We start from the raw sequence: 23,436 nt of genomic DNA, 5'->3' as shown, positions 1-23,436 counted from the left end.
TAAAGAAGCTGCTTGGCCCTCATAGGTTAGAACATAGGTGGGTGGAGTAATGCTGGGAGGAAGAGGAAGTGAGCTCAGACTCTATAGCTCTCCTCTCTGGGGCAGATGCGATGAAGCTCCGACCCAGGATGGACGTAGGCTAGAATCTTCCCGGTAAGCGCACTTGGGGTGCCACACACATTATTAGAAATGGGCTAGTCCAGGTGCGAGAGTTAGCTGAGAAGAGGCTAGATATAATGGGCCAAGCAGTGTTTAAAAGAATACAGTTTGTGTGTTGTTATTTCGGGGCATAAGCTAGCAAAGCTTATGCAGGAACGCAGCCCGCAGCTCCCACTACACCCCCCACCCCCAAGACAGGGTGTCTTTGTGTAGCCCTGGCTGTCCCGGAACTATTTCTGTAGATCAGGCTCCCTTGAACTCACAGAGATCCTCCTGCCTCTGCCTCCGGAGTGCTGGAATTAAAGGTGTCCACCACCTCGGCCTGGCTAGCCCCACTTCTTAGTATGAATTTTTTATATTAGTTACTTTTCTTGTTGCTAAGCCCAAGTATCTGACATGTATCAACTCAAGGGAGGAAGGATTTGTTTTGTCTCATGTTCTGAGAGATGCAGTCTGTTATGGAAAGGAAGACTCCATGGCAGAAGCAGCATACAGTGGCTTGCTCATAGCGAGGTAGACCAGAAAGCAGAGCTTTTTTGTTGTTTGAGACAAGGCCTTGCTAAGGAGTTCCATGCTGTCCTCGTGAGTCTTCAACTTTTGCCTCCTGAGTGCTAAGATCATACTGTGAACATTGGACACTAGTATGTCTAATTTTTTACTTGTGACATTCTGTGTCATTATGTTGCTGCTCAAAAGTTTAGAACTTTGAAGCATTTTGGATTTTTTGGTTAGGAATGTTCAACCTGTGTTTTTAAATCCTTCCACTTATATGTATATCCATTGTTAGTGGAGAACCATTTAGTCAAAATAGTTTTAGAGTGCTAGGACTTTGTGCCTGCTAGGCAAGTCCTCTGAGCTCTGTCTGCAGCCCAAATTGTCATTGCCTCTTCAATGCCAATTTAGGAGATCTGTGTTTACTTAGGTCTTCAAAATTCCTTTATGCTTTGGAGAACCCACTTAAGTACTAATCAGTGTCCCAAGCATGTACTATTTTTATTAAAAATACTTTGTAGGGGACTGGAGAGAAGGCTCAGCAGTTAAAGTTGCTGGCTGCTCTTGCAGAGTAGCATTCAGTTCCCAGCACTCAAGTGGCAGGTGACAACTGTCTGTAACTCTAGCCCTAGGGGGTCTGATGCCTCTTCTGTTTGTTCACAGGTCCCAAGCTTGCTCATGATATGTAGACATACATGCAAACAAACACCATATACACAAAATAAATTTAAAAAATAATAAATCACTTTGTATTTCTAGTATACAGCATGCATAATCAACAAGGGAGTAATCAAGCTCTTAATTTTTATTACTATAATTGCATAGTTTCCTAATGCTTGAAAATACATTTCTCTCAACTTAGTAAATAGGATATATTTTTATTTTTAATTTGTGTGTGTGTGTATGTATGTGTGTTTGTTTCTGTACAAGTGCCTGGAGGTTGAAGGCATCAGATCTCCAAGAAGCTGGAGTTACAGGGTATCATGAGCTGCCTGATGTTAGTGCTAGGAATTGAACTCAGGTCCTCCTGAAGAGCACTGTGCACTCTTTAAGACAAGGGCTGACCATCTATCCAGCCTAATCTTAGAGTTCTAAAATTTTATATATTTTACATGTTTTGTTCTTGATTTATTTTTATGAGAGAGGGGAAGAGAGATTGCAAGATTGTTCTACATTATTTCTTGAGGGAGGGACTCTTAGTAAACCAAGATCTGGTTGTGCTAGCAAGCATGCTGGGGGAGCTCCTGTCTCTGCCTTTGGAGACTGGACTTACAGATGGACCACCAGACCCAGCCAACATTTATGTGGGTTCTGGGGCTCAGAACTCCAGTCTTTAACCTTGCCAAGTACTTTTACTGCTGAGCCATCTTCCCAACCCTGCTTTATTCTTTAAAGTCCTCGCCTAATGAAAAACTGGCATTTAACCAATGGAGAAATATCATATTAAAAGTTTAGCAAAAATGTTTTAAAGAAGTGCTGTGAATGTGTTCTTATGTTTTCTTTAGTGTGTCAAAGTAAATGACTCAACTTATTTTCTATTACCCTAGTCATGAAAAACGTTAGGTTGTTCAGTTGATACAAATTTAAAAAAAATCAAAGCAACTTAATTTTTCTCAAACCAAATTACTAGCTTTATATTTATGACAATTCCTAGAAGAATGGAATAGTTTATAAACTTTTAAAAAAGAATGTGTATTCTTTCCCCCTGCTTCCAAAAATATTATTAATATTATATTATTTATAAAAATATAATTATGTTACTTGTAATATTATTTTATATTACAGTATATAACTTACTATTATATTATTTGTAAAATAGTGCCAGGATAACTAGTGATGAACAATTTTACAATTAAGTGATGAACAGTTTAATAGCAGGAAGTACACTGTAGAAATAATTGAAAACTACTGTTTCTTTTGGGTTTCTTTTATTTTGTTTGTAATATATTTGTTTCAAAATACTATTTCATCTTGCTCATATAACTTAAATCATGGCTAGTTTCATTGGAAAATGCATAGATAATTCTGAACATGCAAGTCTTTCTTTGGGACGCTGTTAAACCTGGTGCTGGGTTAACTGTGTTGCCATTGAAAGACTAGGAGTTGAACTTAGTGGGTAAGAGTGCTTACTGTGAAAGCAAGGTGACCTGAGTTAAAATCTCCAGCACTCATTTAAAAGTTGGACATGACTGTACATGGCTGTAGCATCAGTGTATTGGGTGGAGACAGGTGGATCCCAGGAACTTGATAGCCAGCTAGTCTAGTTGAAATGGCGAGCTTCAGGTTCATTTAGAGACCTTGTCTTAAAAGGTAAGATGGAGAGATATGGCAAGATGGCTCCCACAACATAATAAAAAATAAACAAAACCTATGTTTGTTATTGAGGAATCATCAGTTATATTAGTGATGAGAAACCCAGTTGATATATGACTTTAACTAGATCTTCACCAATGCTATTTATTTGAATTAAAATAAAAAAATTTTGGCGTGAATATGTGTGTAGGCCTGATGTCCTGATGTGCGTCTGTGTGGTACATAAGTGGAGGTCAGAGAACAACTTTGTGGAATCTGTTCTTTCCTCTACCTTGGGTTCCAGGGATCAACCTAGAACTTAGGTTGTTGGGCTTGTGCAGCAAGTGCCTTTACCCACTGAGCCATCTCACCAGCCCTTAAACGAAGACTTTAAGTGATAAGATAGCTTTTGTTTTGCTTTTTGAGACAGGGTTTCTCTGTCTCTGTCTGTCCTGGAACTTACTTTGTAGACCAGGCTGGCCTCTAACTCAGAGATCCACCTGTCTCTGCCTCCTGAGTGCTGGGATTAAAGGCATGCACCTCCACTGCCTAGAAATAGCTTGTTTTTAATGTCTATTTCACATTTAAAAGTTTTGACTTCATAATAATAGTCTCCTAAAAAGACATGAACTCAGTTGATTCTCAGAAATGCTCATAAAGAATGGAAAATGTGTAGTATCGGATATTATATATATTATATGTATAGTATAGGATATAATCAGCAGCATTGTCCCATTATTTTCAGACTTTTTTGTTGTCTCTCCTTTTGATTTTTGTTTTGAGATACAATCTTACTATATGTTGTCCAGTTTACAGTCTTCCTGCCTTGGTCTCAGAGTGCTGGGACTGCAGGTGTGATTCACTACACCTAGCCTGTTATGTTTTAAAGATTTATTTTATTGTTTTAAATTATGTGTGTTTGTGAGTGACTCTCCCTCCTTCAGTCATAGGTTGTCAGTAGCTCCTCTGCTGAGGTTGGGCATGATGTTGAGGGTGCTCCTCCGCATTCGTGCTGGAATTTTGGCTGGTAAGATTTTGTGCAGATAGCACAGCAGTTGCAAGTTAGTGAGTGCAATAGCCATATCATGTCTGGAAGTTAACATTCCATAGTTCTCTTCTCCATCCACTAGCTCTTACATTTTTTCTGCCTCCTCCTTGGAGATGCTCTCTGAGCCTTGGATGGCTCTGTGGGAGTGGGGAGGTTGATGGATGGCTCATCCGCAGCTGAGCACTCACAGTTACACAGGCCTTTGACCACTTAGGATGAGTTTGTTTTTAAGCAGGTTTTTTTCATGGTCAAATTTTAAAATAGAATGGAGATATCTGAAGTGGGAAAGTAAAAGTTCTTTAGTCACAGTTAAGAAAAACCACTGTTGCCGGGTGGTGGTGGCGCATGCCTTTAATCCCAGCACTCGGAAGGCAGAAGCAGGCGGATCTCTGGGAGTTCGAGGCCAGCCTGGTCTACAAGAGCTAGTTCCAGGACAGGCACCAAAGCTACAGAGAGACCCTGTCTCGAAAAACCAAAAAAAAAAACCCAAAAAAAAAAACCACTGTTATTTGTTGGGTAGGCGTTTTACACATGGATCTTTTTCCTTTTGAAAACATAAATGAAGCCACTGTGTAGTTTATATAAATATGTGTTGTATATTTTAACTGGCTCCAGAGAACTCTGTAGGATGGAATTTTCATAAGTTATTTAACTTCTCTCATCTTGATAGCATGTAGGTTTCGTTTACGATTTTTTTAATACAATAACTTTTGGTAGATAGTTTTCCAAGATTGATGATTATATATGTATAATAGATTCTTAGAAATGGTGTTAATGGGAATATGATATTGGTGTGTACCCTAATATATTGACAAAGTCTATGGTGGGCTATCTTTTTACTGCTATCTTTTTCATGGAGTCGGAGTTCAGAATCAATATATAGATATGGTTTTAATATTTTATTTATTTATTTGGTTTTTTGAGACAAATTTCTCTGTGTAGCCCTGGCTGTTTGGAACTCACTCTGTAGACCAGGCTTGTCTCTAACTCATAGAGACCTGCTTGCCTCTGCTCCTGAGTGCTGGGATTAAAGGCATGTGCCATCACTGCCTGGCTAAGTCCAATGATTCTTGAAAACAAAAAGATTATTGACACAGAAGTGGACATACCTGACTGAGCAGAAGAAAACTCCTATATCTTTGTGGCTGCAGAAATTCTTTGTAGTTGACTTGCAGAACTTGTAACTTCTCTGGGCATTCTGTAAATAATTTACAGCCTGAGAGCACTGCACAACCACAGTAATGGCACCTCAGGCTTTGGATGATATCGAGCACTTTAATAATTCATTGGTTATTGCAGCTGCTTCCCCATAGCATGAGTAGGAGGGGAATCTACAGCTCGGAGCAATAAAGCCTTCACTGAGATGTTTACACTACAAATACAGGAAAGGTACATTTTGGGGATAGTTGAAGGGAACAGATGGAGCTTTCATTTTAATCATAGCAGTGTCGGTGATGCCTTACCAAACCCTTACTCTTCCTGGTAGTTAATTTCTTATTATGTGTATGTTTGCATATGTGTGAACATATGTATCTGTACAAGTGTTGGTGCACATGATTGAGGAGGCCCAAGGTTGGTATTGTGTTTCTTTGAGCAGGTGTCCCTCAACTGAACCCAGAACTCAGCTAGCCAGGTTGTTCTTGGGATCCTGTCTCTGCCTTTTGAGTGCTGGAATTAAAGGTGGGCTTCTGGGCCTACATGGCATTTGTGTCGGTATTGGGGATCCAAATCCTGTTTTTTATGCTTGCATGGCAAGCATCTTTTCTAATGAGTCATCTTCCCAGGTTGTTGGTAGTCTAACTCTTGATTGCTCTTCTTCCTACTGGAGAGATGGCTCACAGGTTAAGAGCACTGGCTGCTCTTCCAGAGGTTCTGAGTTCAATTCCCAGCAACCACATGGCAGCTCACAACTTTCTGACTCCAGTTATAGGGGATCAGGCACTATCACACAGATATACATGCAGGCAAAACACCAATGCACACAAAATGAAAATAAATTGTTAAAATTAGAAATATAGTTTGAGGGCTGAAGAAATGGCTCAGAGGTTAAGAGCATTCCCTGCTCTTCCAAAGGTCCTGAGTTCAATTCCCAGTAACCACATGGTGGCTCACAACCATCTGTAATGGGGTCTGGTGTTCTCTTCTGGCCGGCAGGCATACACACAGACAGAATATTGTATACATAATAAATAAATAAATATTTTTAAAAAAAGAAATATAGTTTGATGTCGGTAACATAAATTGAAAAATAATAATGTTGCTTAGAGTGTAAATAAATTACGCTCTTAAATGAAAGTGGCCAAGATATGCAGGCTTGAATCTAGCTCAAAAACTGTTGTGCTGTGATAGAGACATCATTCAAACCCACATGCCTGTTGCGGCACAGTGAGATAAATTGATCTGCAGTGTTTCTCCAATGTGTCCCTATTGCTAGACATATAGTAAGTCTCTTGGGCAAACAGCTCGTGAGGACTACATTCTATCCACTTTAACATTGTAAAGATGACAGGAATCATCCATGTGAATTTTAAAAAGACTGTTCAAAAGTTTAAGCTCAGGATGAACTTTAGTGAAATTTCTACTCTAACCACTTGTCTGAGATGGAAAGAAATTTTGAATAAATAGCTTCTCTACTTTTAGTTGTGTGACTTTGAGTTGACAAGCTATTAGTTTGCATGCTTGGCAAATGTGGGGATTGTAAATATATTTGTCTTGTAGTTTTGTGCTAATTTAGCTAGTTGTACACAGAAGACTGTCCACCACTTAATAAATATTAAGCTAAAACTGTCACCATCATCCACATAATTTGAATGAGATTCATTACCTTTTCCAGAAGCTGAATAGCTCCTTTTAAGAAGACCCAATTCCCTGAAGGATGCAATTAGTTTTGTTTGCTTGCTTTTTGAGATTGGGTCTTGCTATGAGCACAGGTTAGCCTTACATGCTAGTGTTAGCCTTTGTGTATCACCATTGCATATGCAACTCAGTTCAAGTTTTAGTATAGAAACGCTCATTTTGACTTGTGACTTCTACCTTCAGATTTGTTTACAGCTAATCTGGCATTATATAATCACTACAAGAGATAAAGAAACTCATTGTTAAGTGAAGAAAGCAAGGGACCAAATGTCCAATGTGGTTCAGTGAACCAAATGTGCATTATCATTTGTGTAAAAATTTGCTGGCGTATGCATAAAACATTTGGAGGGCTGCAATCACACAGTAGTTTCATTTGTTGCTATTGGAAAAAGACAAACTGTTAGGAAGCTGGTGACAAGGATTGAAGACTTTCTAATCTTTTATACTTAACTTTTTTGGGGGGGGTGGGGACAGGGTCCCAGTTTCTCACTATGTAGCCTTATAGTCTGGAACTCACAGAGATACAGAGATCTGTCTACTTTTGCCTTCCAAGTGCACCACCACACCCAGCTTGTTTGTTTTTGAGTCAAAATTTTTGTTATACAGCCCAGGTTGGATTGAGGTTTATGTTCCTCCTACCTCAGCTTTCCAAGTGCTGAGATTATAGGTATGGATCACCGTAGTTGGCTTTTGCTTTTATTATGGAACCATATTAATATATTCTAAATTACTAAAAACACATTGAAAATTGAAAAGTATTAAATCTGTTTTGAAATTTGGATGAACTTATTCATAAGCATTTATTTTGGTAATGATGAAATTCAGTTGCACTTTCTTTTTGAGACTACTATGTAATTCTTTTTTTTTTTTTTTTTTTTTTCGAGACAGGGTTTCTCTGTGGTTTTGGAGCCTGTCCTGGAACTAGCTCTTGTAGACCAGGCTGGTCTCGAACTCACAGAGATCCGCCTGCCTCTGCCTCCCAAGTGCTGGGATTAAAGGCGTGCGCCACCACCGCCTGGCTTACTATGTAATTCTTACTGTTTTAGAGTTTACTGTGATACCAGGCAAACCTCACATTGGCTGAGCCTCCTATTTCTACCTTCTTAGTGCTGAGAATTACAAACAATTCAGTACCATGCCCTGTATTCACACTTAGGGACTGGTGAGGTAGCTCAGAGGTTAAGGGCACATACTACTCTTGAAGAGAGGAATCTTGCAAAGGACCATATTGAGTGCCTATACCCCTACCTTCAGTCTGGCCTAAAACTTCTGCCTCTGCCTGAGTAGTCTGCCTCCTGAGTGCTGGGATTAAAGGCGTGTACACCTGACTAAAATCTTGAAAAATTTACCTTTAGTAGGACTTCCAGTATTTCCATTTTAGTTTTGTACTTCCTCCCTTCCTTGGACACACTAGGGAGTGCCTGGATCTTGGTCTCCTTAACATTGATATTTATAGGGCCGGGTGGTGGTGGCGCACGCCTTTAATCCCAGCACTTGGGAGGCAGAGGCAGGCGGATCTCTGTGAGTTCGAGGCCAGCCTGGTCTACAAGAGCTAGTTCCAGGACAGGAACCAAAAGCTACGGAGAAACCCTGTCTCGAAAAATCAAAAAAAAAAAAAAACAAAAAAACAAAAAACAACATTGATATTTATATAGCTCACGTTTTGTTTTATTTTTATGTGAGGTTCAGCTCTCACCACTAAGGTATATATATTTGTCTTTTTCAGGGATTTGAGTCATAACCGGTTGTCTAACTGGAACATCAGTTTGGAATCACAAACATTACAAGAAGTGTAAGTTATTTTTATTTATTTGCTATTATGATCTTTGAAATAACCCAATTATGAATTTGAGTATTTTTTGGTGTGTGTTTGTGTTTTGCCTGTGATCTTGGACGTGCTTGTGGAGTCCAGATATGAACATTAGGTGTCTTCCTGAATTGCTTGCCTACCTTTTTATTTAAAATTTGTTTTTATTTATCCTTTGAGAATTTTATATATTTTGACTGTAATGGATTAATTAAAAATGCTGCAGGATCCCCAGTGGTTGTATCAGCAAAAATGCTGCAGGTCTCCGAGCAGTGGCAGCAGGCCATATGGCAACAGGCAGCGGGTCCTGAAAACAGCTAGTCCCAGGCAGGGACGGTGCAGTTCCCCGAGTGGCTGCAGCAGGCCACAAGGAGAGACAGATAGATGGGCACACCATGAGACCAGGCCGCAGGTCTCCGAAGGTAGCTGGTCCCGGGCAGGGAGCCATGTGATGGTGGGCAAGAGACAGAGACATGGATAGGCACACCATGCAGAGTGAGGTTGGATATTTATTTAGTGGATTATGGAGGGGAAAGAGAGAAGGGGAGAAGAACAGAGAGGCAGAGAGAGAGAGAGAGAGAGAGAGAGAGAGAGAGAGAGAGAGAGAGAGAGAGAGAGCGCATTACAGTGGCCATATTCTTTCCCTTCCTCTAAATCCTCCCAGATCCTCACCCACCAGATCTCCCCACCCAACTTCATGTTTTTTCCTCTCTCTTTCTTGTTTTTGACTTTGTTCTTCTTTTGAAACAGGGCTTTTCTGTGTAGCCCTGACTGTCCTGGAATTTACACTGTATCTCAGGCTGGCTTTGAACTCAGAGATCCACCCCCCCCCCCCAGCTTGCTTCTATCTCCTGAGTGCTAGAACTCAGCTTGTAGATCAGTCTGGCTTTGAATTCACAAAATCCACTTGCTTATGCACCTAATCAGTGCTCTTTCTCTCTCTTAAAAAACAAAGACTAAACAAACAAATAAGCAAGCAAATAAAATCTCTAAACAAACATGGTAATTTGTGTTGGCTAGCTATTCCTGAACATGGAGCCTTCCTTGATGTGGTTGATATACTCAATATTACTCCACTGAAAACAAACTGATTTCCCCTCCCAGCAGTTACCAATTGTAAACAGCTTTTTATTTTGGAGTGGGACTTTGTGTTCACGTTCCCAGGGATTTTTGTCTGGTTTGAGCTTGTGTAGGTCTTGTGCATGCTGTTGTCTATGTGAGTTCGTGTGTACATTTGCCCTGTTTTGTGTAAGAATACAGCTGTTTTCCTGAGGTCATCTGTAACATGAGGGGGCCCTGCTTGTTTGTTGGGGTTTTTGTTTTGCCTGGTACCCCCAGCTGTTTAGACCCAGAGAAAAATCACACAGAGATCTCTATAAGTTATAAAGCTGATTGGCCCATTGGCCCTAGCCTCTCACTGGCTAACTCTCACATCTTGATTAACCCATTTTTTTGATCTATGTTAGCCATGTGGCTCAGTACCTTTTTCAGTGGAGCAGATCACATCCTGCTGCTTTGGTGGTCTGGGCAGGAGTGGGAGGAATCAACTTCCTCCTTCCCAGAATTCTCCTGTTCTCAGTACATCATTTCTACTTCCTGTCTGGTTTTCCTGCCTATAATTCCTGCCTGGCCAATCAGCGTTTATTTATAACATGGTTGACAGAATACAGACAATTCTCCCGCACCAGTCATTTCCCACCTCTGACTCTTAGGGTCTTTCTGACCTCTCTTTTTCATGCATCCCTGAACCTTGATGGGAGGGGTATGATACAGATATCCCATTCAGGGCTGAGCATTCCAAAGTTTCTTACTCTCTGCACATTGATTACCATCTGCTTCAAGGAGAAGAAGCTTCTCTGATAAGGGTTGAGAGATACTTTGATCTTTGGGTATAGCGGTATGTCATTAAGAGTTGTTTTATTGATGTGTTCCTTTAACAGAATAGTAGATTTCCCCCTAGGGCCTATGACCTGTTAAGCCTCAGGTTCTCGGCCTCATTATGCCTTAGTTTTTGAAGCAGCAGCTCTCAACCTGAACCTCGCTGACTCAGCTAGATTGGCTGGTCATTCATACCAGGGATTTCTACTTCCCCACCTCAATACTGGGTACAGATGTGTACTACTATATTCAGCTTTACATTGGTGCTAGGCGTCTAAATTTGATCCTTATGTTTGCATAGCAAGCACTTTGCTGCCTGAACCATTTCTCCAGTCTGAATTTGGGAATATTTAATCTAGAGATGCGTAAAAAAAATTGAAAGAAGGGCTGGAGTGATGGCTCAGTGGTTAAGACTACTTGCTGTTCTTCCAGAGGACCGAGTTCAATTCCCAGCAGCCATGTGAGGCAGCTCACAGCTGTGCTACTCTCCTGTCACTGAGCTGTATCTCCACCCTCTTCCTTTTTAAACATGTTTTTAAAGATTCATTTGTTTATTTATTAAGTATACAGTATTCTTTCTGCATGTGTGCCTGCTTGCCAGAAGAGGGCACCAGATCTCAGTCTAGATGGTTGTGAGCCATCATGTGGTTGTTAGAAATTGAATCAGGACCTCTGGAAGAGCAGCCAGCAGCCAGTGCTCTTAACCTCTGAGCCATTTCTCCAGCCCCCCTTTTTAAACGTTTTTTTTTTTTTTTTTTTTTTTTTTTTTTTTTTTTTTTGGTTTTTCGAGACAGGGTTTCTCTGTAGCTTTGGTGCTTGTCCCGGAACTAGCTCTTGTAGACCAGGCTGGCCTCGAACTCCCAGAGATCCGCCTGCCTCTGCCTCCCGAGTGCTGGGATTAAAGGCCTTTTTAAACATTTTTAAAATTAAAATATAATTACAGCACTTCTTAACTTCCTTTAAAAAAAAACAACGTTTTTATTATTTTATGTGAATGGGTATTTTGTCTGAGTGTGCACCTCATGTATGCAGGGTGTACAGAGGCCAGAACAGGAAGTCAGATACCCTGGAACTGGAGTTCAGGGCAGTTGTGAGCTGTCATATGGGTGCTGGAATCAAACCTGGGATTTCTGGTAGAACATCCAGTATTCTTAACAATGGAACCATAGCTCTTTGGCCTTCAACCCCCCTTCTTAAAAAGATGGAATCTTACTGCATAGCTTAGCAAAAAAAAAACAGAATTCAGGAGGTAATTTCTACCATTAAAATTTCAAAACTGTTTTCTCTTTTGCTTAGGAAAATGAATTACAATGAGCTAACAGAGATCCCATACTTTGGAGAACCAACACCTAATATTACTCTACTTTCATTGTAAGTTAAGATTTCATATTTTTTTAATTATGAATTGTATGTAGGTGTGTGTATGTGTTTTGGAGAACCAACACCTCCTATCAATCTGCTGGAATATAACAGTACCTGTTATTTGTTTTTAAAAAGTCCATACATTTTCTTCTAATTGTTTAGTTTCCTTGTGGCCTGAAATGGGTCATTGGCAATAACTTCAGTGTAATCCTTGTTTTATAGAGTCCATAATTTAATACCAGAAATAAATGCAGAAGCACTTCAGCTTTACTCTGCTCTCGAGAGTTTAGACCTCAGTTCCAATATAATAACAGAAATTAAGACGTCTTCATTTCCTCAAATGTCGCTGAAATACCTGTAAGTAAAATAGAGACCTAGATTTACTGAATTGATTGGAAGGATAATTTATTGAGTAAACTGCAAGGGAACAGTTGGCTGGGCAGTAACTGGTGTACTGCCTGCTTTCTGGATTCTCTTTAAAGTGCATTTCTGTAATTCATTGGTTAACCACATTTCCTCAAATGTCTGCTGTTTATTTAATTTTGTTATTCATGTGTAAAATAAGCTTAGTTTTGGGCTTTTGGAGTTACTTATTCTTCTACTTCACCTGAAAAGAAAGAGTACTCTGTTGCCAGAAAAAATATTACTAGGCATTGAGAGCAAAGTTTGAGATTTGTAACATTGATTTGTTATAGTACATGGGGTGATGTGAGTGTGAAGGTCAGAGGACAACTTTGTGCAATTGTTTTCTGTCTTCCACCTCTATCTGTCTCTCTCCTCCCTCCCTCCCGCCCGCCCGCCGTCACTCCTGCCTTCCTTCTTCCTTCGCTTGCTTTTTTTTCTTTCTTTTGGTTTTTTGAGACAGGGTTTCTCTGTGTATCCCTGCTGTCCTGGAACTGGCTCTGTAGACCAGTCTGGTCTTGAACTGAAGAGATCCCCCTGCCTCTGCCTCCCTAGTGCTGGGATTAAAGGTGTGCGCTAATAGTGCTCAGTTTTTTCTTCCATCTTTATGTGTGTTCCGGGGATGGAACTCAGGTTGTTAGGCTTGTTTGGCAAGTGTTTTTATTTGCTAGGCCATCTTGTCAGCACAAGATTTAGTTTGAGAGTTTTTCTTTTTGGTACTGGGAATCAAATCAGTATCTTGTCACACTAGGCAGTTGCTGTCCCATGAGTCACCTCCAGCCCTAATCAGCAGTTTTGTAAAAAGTAAACTAGGAATGCTTTGTTATTGTTTGCTAAATAGTAGTTTATCCTGTGTAATAGAGATGTTAGTTAGCTTGCATGCCAGTTTCTAAAGCATACTCATTCATACGACCTTGTAACACCCTAAATGAAGTAGACCTTTACTTTTTCATCATTTGTTTTGAGACAGGGTTTCACAATGTTTTTCTGGCTGGCCTGGGACTTATCAGGTAGACCGGGCTGGCTTCAAACTCATAGAGACCCATCTGCCTCTGTCTTATAAGTGCTGGGATTAAGGGTATGTACCACCATGTCCCACCTTCCCCATGTTTTTCAATATCAGGGCTCAAACCCCCAGGACCTTGCCATATGCACTCCCATCTCTGAGCTGTACCTTCAGCCCTAACAGAATTAATTTTGTAGATGTAGGGAGAAAGCAATTAAGTGATTTGTGCCTAAAATACTAGTTAGGGGCTGAGGAAATTGCTCAGTGGGTACAGATGCTTGGTTCTGCAAACACAAGGTCCTGAGTTCAAATCCCAAACACTCATATGAAAATAGGGACATGGCTGTGTGTGTCTATAACTCCAGCATTGGGGGTAGTGAGAGTTTGATGGCCAGCCAGCCTGTCTAGCCAGAATGATGGACTCCTGGTTCCATGAGTGACTGAGCTTCTGGTTTCAGGAAAGACCCTGTCTTGAGGTATTAAAGTCAGAGAATGGTAGAGGTAGTCCTCTCTTCCCCCAATACTGCTCTTGCCTCTAACCCCCCACCCCCACATTATACACATTCACCTGGACAACATATACACATGAATACACACAAAAAGCACGATGCTTGGGTGTTCATGCCTTTGCATGGTGTGTGTCCCCCATGACTTTGTTACAACCTTGGCACATGACTTTTTTCTGACATTAAAAAAAAAAAAAGCATAATTTGGGGGGCTGTGGGGATAGCAGTTAATGATTTGACAAAATGTATATAGTTAAGTGATGGAATTGGAACCAGAGTTACAGACTTTGGTTAGTTATCACTGTTTCTTTTCTTTTGCTGCTACCTTGTCATTTTAGGAATTTGAGTAATAATAGGATAACCACCTTGGAGGCCGGTTGCTTTGACAACTTATCGGGGTCTTTATTAGTGGTAAAATTAAATCGTAACCGAATTAGCATGATTCCACCTAAAGTCTTCAAGCTGCCTCATCTCCAATTCTTGTGAGTATCAAAAGTATGGATTGTAAGAGACAAGTTTTCCTCTACAGCTGTTTTTCTGTTTAAATTACTGTTAGTAACAGTTTTCTAACTGTGAAATATTCTGTTTAAGGGAGCTGAAAAGAAACAGGATTAAGACTGTAGAAGGCCTCACCTTCCAAGGTCTTGATTCTTTACGCTCATTGAAAATGCAGCGAAATGGAATTAGCATACTCAAAGATGGAGCATTTTTTGGCTTGAATAATATGGAAGAGTTGTAAGTACTGGGATAGGGGAGAGTTGGGAGGACTCTTGCTGGGCTTTTATTTTATTTATTTATTTATTTATTTATTTATTATTATTATTATTTTGGTTTTTTGAGACAGGGTTTCTCTGTGGTTTTGGAGCCTGTCCTGGAACTAGCTCTTATAGACCAGGCTGGCCTCGAACTCCCAGAGATCCGCCTGCCTCTGCCTCCCGAGTGCTGGGATTAAAGGCATGCGCCACCACCGCCCGGCTTGCTGGGCTTTTAATAGCTAGTGTAAATAGCTAGTGTAGTTGCTTAGGTAACAGAGATCCATGGTTTTTCTGATGTGAGGTAACATGCTAAAACCTTCACTTTCTTCCCCTTCCTCCTCCCCTCACACATGCTTTCATAGAGACTTTTAAGTTTTTTTTTTTTTTTTTTATTTAACTGGTAATTTTGTTAAGTTTTTCAATATAAATTACATTGTTTTGACTCACCAGAATTTATCTGAATCAGAAATCCAATACCACTTGTTGTGTTTGTTTTATAGATACTTAGTCCCTTTAGGGCTAGATCTTAAGTTTCTTGGATCACTAGAGTTCAGCAAAGGTGTCTGTCTGTCAAAGCATTTAAGGGAGATTTAAAATCTTGGTATTGAACGTCTTGTTTTGAGTTATTTACTTCTCTCTATATTGTACAGAGAACTGGAACATAATAACCTTACAGGAGTGAGCAAGGGGTGGCTGTATGGCTTGCGAATGTTACAGCAACTGTATATGAGCCAGAATGCTATTGAAAGAATCAGCCCCGACGCATGGGAGTTCTGCCAGAGACTATCTGAACTGTAAGTGTTGAGTGGTGTTTCATGGGAGGGTGTGAGACTAGAGCAGATTGGAGTAAATTACTTAGCTCATGGTAGTCATGAGAGCTAGCATCCCTATTTTCCTCGGTCTTTGTTAGAAACCCTAAACTTAGCATGTCAATGGAGTAAAATTTGTAGATTGGGCTAAATACAATAATTTTTGACATTCAATGTTTTTTATTTTTTAGGGATTTGTCTAATAACCAACTGACCCGCCTTGATGAATCTGCCTTTGTGGGTTTGAGTTTACTGGAGAGATTGAATTTAGGCGACAATAGAGTCACTCATATTGCTGATGGTGTATTTAGGTTTCTTTCCAATCTTCAAACACTGTAAGTTTTTGTTTTGTTTTTTAAAATCTGTTTTAGATTGAAACTAAGCAAATGAATGAAAATAATCAGTATGAAAATGGATATATGCTAGTATTTTGTGCTTCTTTTGTTCTCTATCCCATAAATAAATTTTACTGCAGTTTACACTTTAATTCTGAGTTAATCTTATAACATCAAAGCCTTTCCATGCCAGTTGGCAGTGTTAGAATGCAATCATTGCTTGTTCTCTTGGTGGGTAGTGTACCAGAACTCCAGCCTTGTCTGGAAGGATGCAGGTGGACAGTGGTAACAGTCTGCTCACTGTGGTAGTTTGCTGCATGTCTTTTTGCATGTGTGTGATTTTTGGGTCTTTGGGGGCAGTGCTACGGTGTAAAACTTGAGCATGCTAGGTCAGCACTTTACTGCTGAGCTACATCTTCATGCTTTGCTTAAAAGAAACTAACGTCATCTCAGTGTGTAGCTTAGGTTAGACTTGAGCTCTTAGCGCTGCCTTCCAGGTACAGGGATTCTAGGCATGTACTATCATGCTTGGCTAAATGGTGTGTGTGTGTGAAGTGCGCGTCCATGTGCTGCTGCTGCTGTCGATTGATTATTGACCTTGTTCAGTGGAGCAGGACCATTGATGAATTTCATTGCTTATAGGAATCTGGCTCAGGTAACAGTGTCTGTGAGACCTCATCCTTTTTTCTTTATGAAATTTATTTTCTTAGATAAATTATGTATCTGGGCAGCCAACCTTCACTTTATTGCACTAGTAGCACATGTGTAATACCAGAGTACAGGGCAAGTCTTACAAGAGGTTTGTGTTCTTGAGAAGCACTTACCTACCAGGCACTGTAGAAGAAGATGGGGAAAAGCAGAACCTGCTCAGGAGACCAAGGGTTGGGTGTGTGGGTGAGGTATGGGACAGTGATAGCCCTTCTGACAGCTGCTTTTCTCCAGGATGGGCCTCATTTTATGTAGGTGAGCACCGCTTCTGAGAGTTTAAGATTGTTCTGCTGTGTCATGCCTGGAGGACAATATTCCACAGCATTCCACCCCTTCTTCCTGCCCTTGCATTTACACTCCCTTTTCCATGAGACTCTCAGCCTTGGTGTGTTTAGCTAAAACTGTATCCACAGATTTAATTGACTCTTTCTCACCCTTTCCTCTCCCTCTTCTCCTCACCCTCCCCTGCTCCCCTGCTTCCTTTCCCATGTAAACACTTCTACTTTGTTTTTCCTCTTCCTACTTTTATATCTCCTGGGTTCTATCCCTTCCCCCTAAGAATGTCAGTTGTCCCTTCTTAGGGGCCCCTTTCTCATAATTTAAATTCTTAATGGCTCTTGATTAGAATACTTGGTGATTATTACATTCAAAATTAATAAATAGTTTCAGGAAAGAAATAGGCTCCAAATTTTGGGACCTAACCACCAATGAGAAGGAGACATAAAAAGTATGAGAAAATACTCTCATATTTATGATGCACACTGTCTAGTTACTATTATACTTAGTTACTTAGTTCTATTGCTGTGAAGAGACACTATGACCAAGGCAACTCTTATAAAGGAAAACATTTAATTAAGGCTTTTCTTGCAGTTACAGAGGGTTAGTTCATGAACATCATGGCAGGAAGTGTGGCAATAGGCAGGCATGGCACCGGAGCAGTGGCTGAGAGCTTATATCTTGATCCCCAGACAGAAGACAGAAAGACTGGGTCTGTGTGGGCTTTTGAAACCTCAAGACCAAAAACCCTGGTGACATACCTCCTTTAACAAAGCCACACACCCCTTCCAGTAAGGACACACTTCCTCCAGCAGGGACATATATAACCCAATCCTTCTCAAACAGTTCTAACTGGAGATCCATCATTCAAACATATGAACCTATGGGGGCTGTCCTCATTCAAACCACCACATTTCACTCCCTGGCCCTATATAGTTGTTAGCAGTATCATGATGAAAAATGTATTTAGTTCAACTTCAGACGTCCTCATAGTCTTTCATTATCTCAACCCTATTTAAAAAGTCCAGTCTCTTTTGAGACTCAAGGCAGTCTTCTAATTATAATTCCCTGTAAAATCAAAAATCAAATATTTCCAATATACAGTCGTACAGAATGTACATTACCGCTCCAAAAGAGAGAAAAGGGGGCATAGGAAACACTAGACCAAAGCAGGACCGAAAAACCAGCAGGGCAAATTCCAAATTCTGTATCTCTAGGCCCAGTGTAGATGGTTTTTTATATCCCACTTTTCCAGCTTTGTTGACTGCAGCACATTTCTCTGGCTGGTTCTACACCTGTCAATAGCTCTTGACAGGTGTCCATAGTTCTGGCATTGCCATCGTCTTGGGATCTCTAGTGTAATTACCCAGGTTTCACCTTAATAGCTTCATGAAATGCCTGTTTGGGCCACCATGAAGGGACTCCCCTGCCACACACCTTGCCTAAGTGACTTTCCCTCATTGCTGAGGAATATGCTACAATTCCTTTCCTGTATCCTTGATCAAACCAGAGCAGTGTGGCCAGAGTGTGAAGTTCCACTGCGTGGGCTAAAACATGGTCTCCTCCATGACTTACATTCGCATAAGCTTTGACTTGGTGATTTCCTTTGCCACATAGACTTTCCTTTTTATATGTTGTAGGATTAGCTGAGTTGGTTTTTGCCCTGAGGTACCATTCCTTTTATTCCATTTAACATCAGACCTTTCTTTAAACTTCTCATCTCTGTGGGCTTGCTTGGCTCCAGTGTTACATACACTCCAGTGTACTCCCCACCCCAACTGTATATTTTATTTTCTATTTCTTTTTGCATTATTGGCTCCTTTTCATTGTAGATCTGTGTGATAGTAATCACTGATAACCACATAGCACAGCCAGTGCTAGGCTGCTTTGAAGTCTCTACCAGTGACATTTGTCCAAACCTTTTCAATTTAGTCTTTGACAGATTTTTTTGGACAAAGGGCAGAAAGCAGCCACATTCTTTGCCAACACATCACAAGAATGGTCTCTAATATTCTTCTCCTCTGAAACCTTCTGAACTGGGTCTTCATAGGACACATTGCTCTTAGCACTTCAGTCTTCCATGCTCCTATTAGGGTGGCCCAGTTAAGCCCTACTATAGCATTCAACTGCTTTGTTCATCCAAAGTCCCAAGTCTACCATATTTCTTTAAATAACAGTATGGTCAGGCCTGTCACACCAGTACCCCAGTTCTTGATACCGACTTCTGTCTTAGTTCTACTGCTGTGTTGAAACACTATGACCCCGCTGGAGTGCTGGCTCAGAGGTTAAGAGCACTGTGTACCCTCCTAGAGGTCATGAGTTCAATTCCCAGCAACTACATGGTGGCTCACAACCATCTATAATGGAATCTGGTGCCTTCTTCTGGCATGCAGGCAGAACACTATATACATAATAATAAATAAAATCTTTTAAAAAAGGGAAGAAACACTATGACCAAGGCAACTTATAAAAGGAAGCATTTAATTGGGGGACTTTCTTACCGTTCCAGAGGGTAAGTTCATAACTATCATGGTGGGGAACATGTAACGGCAGGCAGGCAGGCAGGGCACTGGAGCAGTAATGGAGAGCTTACATCTGATCTACAAAATGGAGATAAAGTGAGCGAGACTGGACCTGACCTGGTTTTGAAATTTTAAAGTCCATTCCCAGTGATACCTCCTCAAACAAAGCCACACCCCCAATCCTTCCCAAATAGTTCTACTAACTGAGGATCAAGCATTCAATGTAGGAGCCTAAGGGGGCCATTTCTCATTCAAACCTACACACACATACACACATACAAAAACACATACCTGTATATGTAGACCAAACTGGCCTTAAACTCAGAGAGTTCTGCCTCTGGAGTGCTGAAATTAAAGGTATGTGCCACCATACCTTACTAATTATGAGCTGTGTTAGCGTTTTGCTTGAAGAGGGCTAAGTTAGAAGAAACCTCTCAGATGAGCGGTTATGGCGCACACCTTTAATCTCAGCATTCGGGTGGTAGATCTCTGTGAGTTCGAGGCCAACCTCATCTACAAGAGCTAGTTCCAGGACAGCTAGGGCTGTGACACAGAGAAACCCTATCTCCTGTCTGTAAAAAAAAAGAAGAAGCCTCTTTATATAATCTTATAAATCATAAAGCTTGTGTCTTAGTTTAGTGTAAGATGGTTTTAGGAAGCAAACTGATTAATTTTTTTGTGATTAAATATTTTTAATATAACTGATATTTTATCAGCACATGATATATACAATTGTACTTCCTCTGAGAATGGAATAGTGGATTTTAAAAGACTGTAGTTTTCAAGAAAAAACAGTGACTACTCTAGCACATGGGCATACCATTTTTTGATTTCCAAGGGGAATGTTGGATTGCTCTTGAGCTGTGAAGCTTTGTGTTGGTATTACTTTTTGATCTATTTTAAGGGTAAGGGCCCAGAGGAAGGCTTGAAACACCCAGAAATCCCATTAATCTAAAATTACATTTGTAAGCTGTTATCTATCTTCTTTATCTTGAAATCCTTCTTTATGTAGGATCCTGTCTACAATTTTTAATAGGCTAGTACAATTAGATATGGTTAACTAGAAAGATTAGTAACCTTAGCAAGTTGCTTGGCTTGCTTGCTTATTTGTTTGTTTGTTTTTATTTTTGAGACAGCGTTTGTCTATGAAGTTCTGGCTATCCCGTAACTCACTATGTAGGTCAGGCTGCCTTGAACTCACAGAGATCCTCCCGCCTGCTTCCTGAGTGCTGGACTAAAGGCGTGTGCTACCACGCCTGCTTAATTTATTAATTCTTCTGTGTTTATCAAAAATAATCCTTTAAGGGCTGGAGAGATGGCTCAGTGGTTAAGAGCATTGCCTGCTCTTCCAAAGGTCCTGAGTTCAATTCCCAGCAACCACATGGTGGCTCACAACCATCTGTAAAGAGGTCTGGCGCCCTCTTCTGGCCTTCGGGCATACACACAGACAGAATATTGTATACATAATAAATAAATAAATATTTAAAAAAAAAATAATCCTTTAAAAAATAGGACTGAGTTTTCATTGTAATAATTGTTAAAACAAGGGTCAAAATTAGCATGTATCTTTTTATGCTGCCATACCATGATCTTGCCTAGTTTATGGTAGTCATATTGATTAACAACTTTTTTCTCCTTGACACTTTCAGAGATTTGAGAAACAATGAAATTTCATGGGCCATAGAAGATGCTAGTGAAGCCTTTGCTGGACTCAAAAGTCTCACTAAATTGTATGTATCTGTGGTGTTTGTGTATATAAGGTCTTTTCAAGGAGCAATTATAAATGTTATTGGATAATGTGTTTTTTATATGGCTAGAAAGCCTGAGCCTTCCTGTCATCTCCTAAAGGAAGGAGCTTTGTTTGTTTGTCAAATAGTTTGTTATTGTTTAGGCACTTTTTATTTATAAAGTATTCCTATGGAAATGTACTTTTTTATTTCTTAGTTTCAGGTTAGCATTTTAAGAGATATGTTTTATCATAGAATGTTCATCCATCCATATGTTTTATTATTCCTTTTCTCATTCATTCCCCTCCCCTACTGTCCTCTTCCCACTTCCTCCCTGCTTGGGTGATTTTGTTTTTATATCCAGGTAGTTCCTTCTGCTTTCTTAGGACTTATGTGCCATGCTGTATTTCCCACCCTCCTTAAGATCTCTTCCTCCCCTCTTGTGATACCTTTTTCAGTTTTATGACCTACAAACACATTTATTACACACATGTATATAATTTTAAGTCTAGCCTCTGCATATGAGAGAAAACGTTTGTTGTATCCATTTTTCTACAAATTCCGAAACTTCCATTTTTCTTTATGGCTGCATAAAATTGTGTTGTATATATGTGCTACCTTTCCTTCATCCATCCATGTTTCAGTTGACACCTAGGCTGTGGCATATTGACTCAGAGTCCTTCAGGTATATATTTACCAGTAGCTTAGTTAGGCCAAGGTAGTTCTGTTTTCAGTTTTTGGAGGAACCGCCATATTGATTTCTATAGTGACAGGTTTGCATTCTAAATCATGCAGGATTTGAATAAGTTACAGAATAGAGTTTTCCATTCAAGTAAGAGAAATAAATGCTTTCAGAAAGTGTAGTTGAGTGGTAGTATGTTTAATCATGAGATATGTGGGGAATATGTCTAATAATAGGAGAAAATATTCTTCTATGAAGCATTTTACATCTTTTTGAGAAGGTTTTCTCCAAATATTTATACTTGTCTGAATGTCTTTAATCTGACCATCTTTTATTAAGGAGAGAAATGGGGAATTTAACCTCATGTAGCAATGGCAAATTATCAGCAGTTTAGTGGTTAGGATGACTGTTCAGAGGAGCTCTGAAATGTCGAGAGTTTTCATGTTGCGCTTTGCATTAATTAGTAAGTTCATAACTTCCTTTAAAATAAATGCTTGCTTTCATTAAGCCCCAATTCAGTGTGTATAGTTTTTTCTCTCAGATATGTCTCAATAAAGCCATTAAAGGGGCTAAAGAGATGGCTCAGAGGTTAGGAATGTTTTCTATTCTTTCAGAGGACCCGAGTTTGGTTCTCAGCACCTATAGTGGGTGGCTCGTAACCACCTGTAACTTCCACTTGAAGGGGTCTGATGTCCTCTTCTGGCCTCCATAGGCACAGCACTCACATGAACATACCTCTACCCCACCATCTACACACAGACACATAATTAAAAGTAATTTAAAAATGTGTTACTAAGCCACACTATAAACTTTTAGCTTAGTATACTTTGTATAGATAAATATTTAATTAATTTAATTTTATTTTATTTCAGAATCTTGCAAGGAAACCAGATTAAATCAATTACTCAGAAAGCATTCATTGGTCTTGAATCCCTTGAGTATTTGTAAGTATTTCATATGTATTTACTCACTGCGGAATCTCTGTGCTGGGTGTGGTGCCTGCCTTTAATCTCAGTCCTCAGGAGACAGAGGCAGGCAAATTTTCCTGAGTTTGAGGTCAGCCTGGTCTACATAGCAAGTTTAAAGCCAGACAGGGTAACATACTGAGATTGCCTCAAAACAAAACAACTTTTGCTGTCCCTGGGAGGTGTACATGAACAATAAAGCATTTATGTAGCTTCACTATAGAGATGGCTACTGATTTTGCATTTCTCTTGATTTCAGAGATTTGAACAACAATGCTATAATGTCTGTTCAAGAAAATGCTTTTTCTCAGACTCACTTAAAGGAACTGTAAGTAATTTTTTTCTCTTTTAATTATTAGTGCTTTTTGTATGTAAAGTATACCATTTGTGTGCTTGGTGGAGACAGAGGCCAGGAGAGGTCATTAGATCCTCTGGAACTGGAGTTACAGATGATTGTGAACCGCCATGTCGGTGCTAGGAACTGAACCTGGGTCTTCAGGTAGAGCAGACAATGTTCTTAATCACTGAGCCATCTCTGTAGCTCTTCATTGTCTGTAAAGAAAGACGGTGACTCAGATGTTTTCAGAAGCATGTGATTCAGGCAGGAGCTCTAGAAGTGCTGATATCGAGTTGTTTTAGTGGTGGTGTCATTTAAAGATACCCGGCACTGAGCATGCCCGCGTGTGTGCTGCCTGTGCTCACAAGTAGGAATCCTTAGCACCACTCCTGGGCTCGAATGTGTACTTTACTTTCTGAACTATCAGAAACGTGTCTCCAGTTCTTACCTTGTGGTTGGTTAAGGTGGGTAGCAGTGGATTTTGTTCTTTTACTTTGTGAAGTTGCTCTACG

The 23,436-nt window shown here is 40.1% G+C and overlaps 1 protein-coding gene and 1 pseudogene across 2 annotated transcripts in view; both read left to right on the top strand.

Annotated features, from left to right (window-relative positions):
* Lrig2 (leucine rich repeats and immunoglobulin like domains 2) overlaps positions 1-23,436 on the top strand; it is a 53,486-nt gene that overhangs the window by 5,474 nt on the left and 24,576 nt on the right. For both annotated transcript variants that reach the window (XM_057793361.1, XM_057793360.1), the window contains exons 2-11: positions 8,574-8,639; positions 11,829-11,903; positions 12,117-12,251; positions 14,147-14,290; positions 14,400-14,543; positions 15,214-15,357; positions 15,564-15,707; positions 20,863-20,943; positions 22,495-22,566; positions 22,847-22,915. In XM_057793361.1, coding sequence (XP_057649344.1) covers positions 8,574-8,639; positions 11,829-11,903; positions 12,117-12,251; positions 14,147-14,290; positions 14,400-14,543; positions 15,214-15,357; positions 15,564-15,707; positions 20,863-20,943; positions 22,495-22,566; positions 22,847-22,915 — 1,074 coding nt within the window. The remainder of the gene's footprint in view (positions 1-8,573; positions 8,640-11,828; positions 11,904-12,116; positions 12,252-14,146; positions 14,291-14,399; positions 14,544-15,213; positions 15,358-15,563; positions 15,708-20,862; positions 20,944-22,494; positions 22,567-22,846; positions 22,916-23,436) is intronic.
* On the top strand, positions 13,892-13,990 carry LOC130890268 (small nucleolar RNA U13; annotated as a pseudogene).

The sequence above is a fragment of the Chionomys nivalis genome, chromosome 18 (genome assembly GCF_950005125.1).
Source record: "Chionomys nivalis chromosome 18, mChiNiv1.1, whole genome shotgun sequence".
Classification (NCBI taxonomy): domain Eukaryota; kingdom Metazoa; phylum Chordata; class Mammalia; order Rodentia; family Cricetidae; genus Chionomys; species Chionomys nivalis.
This window is presented reverse-complemented; position numbering and strand designations above follow the sequence as displayed.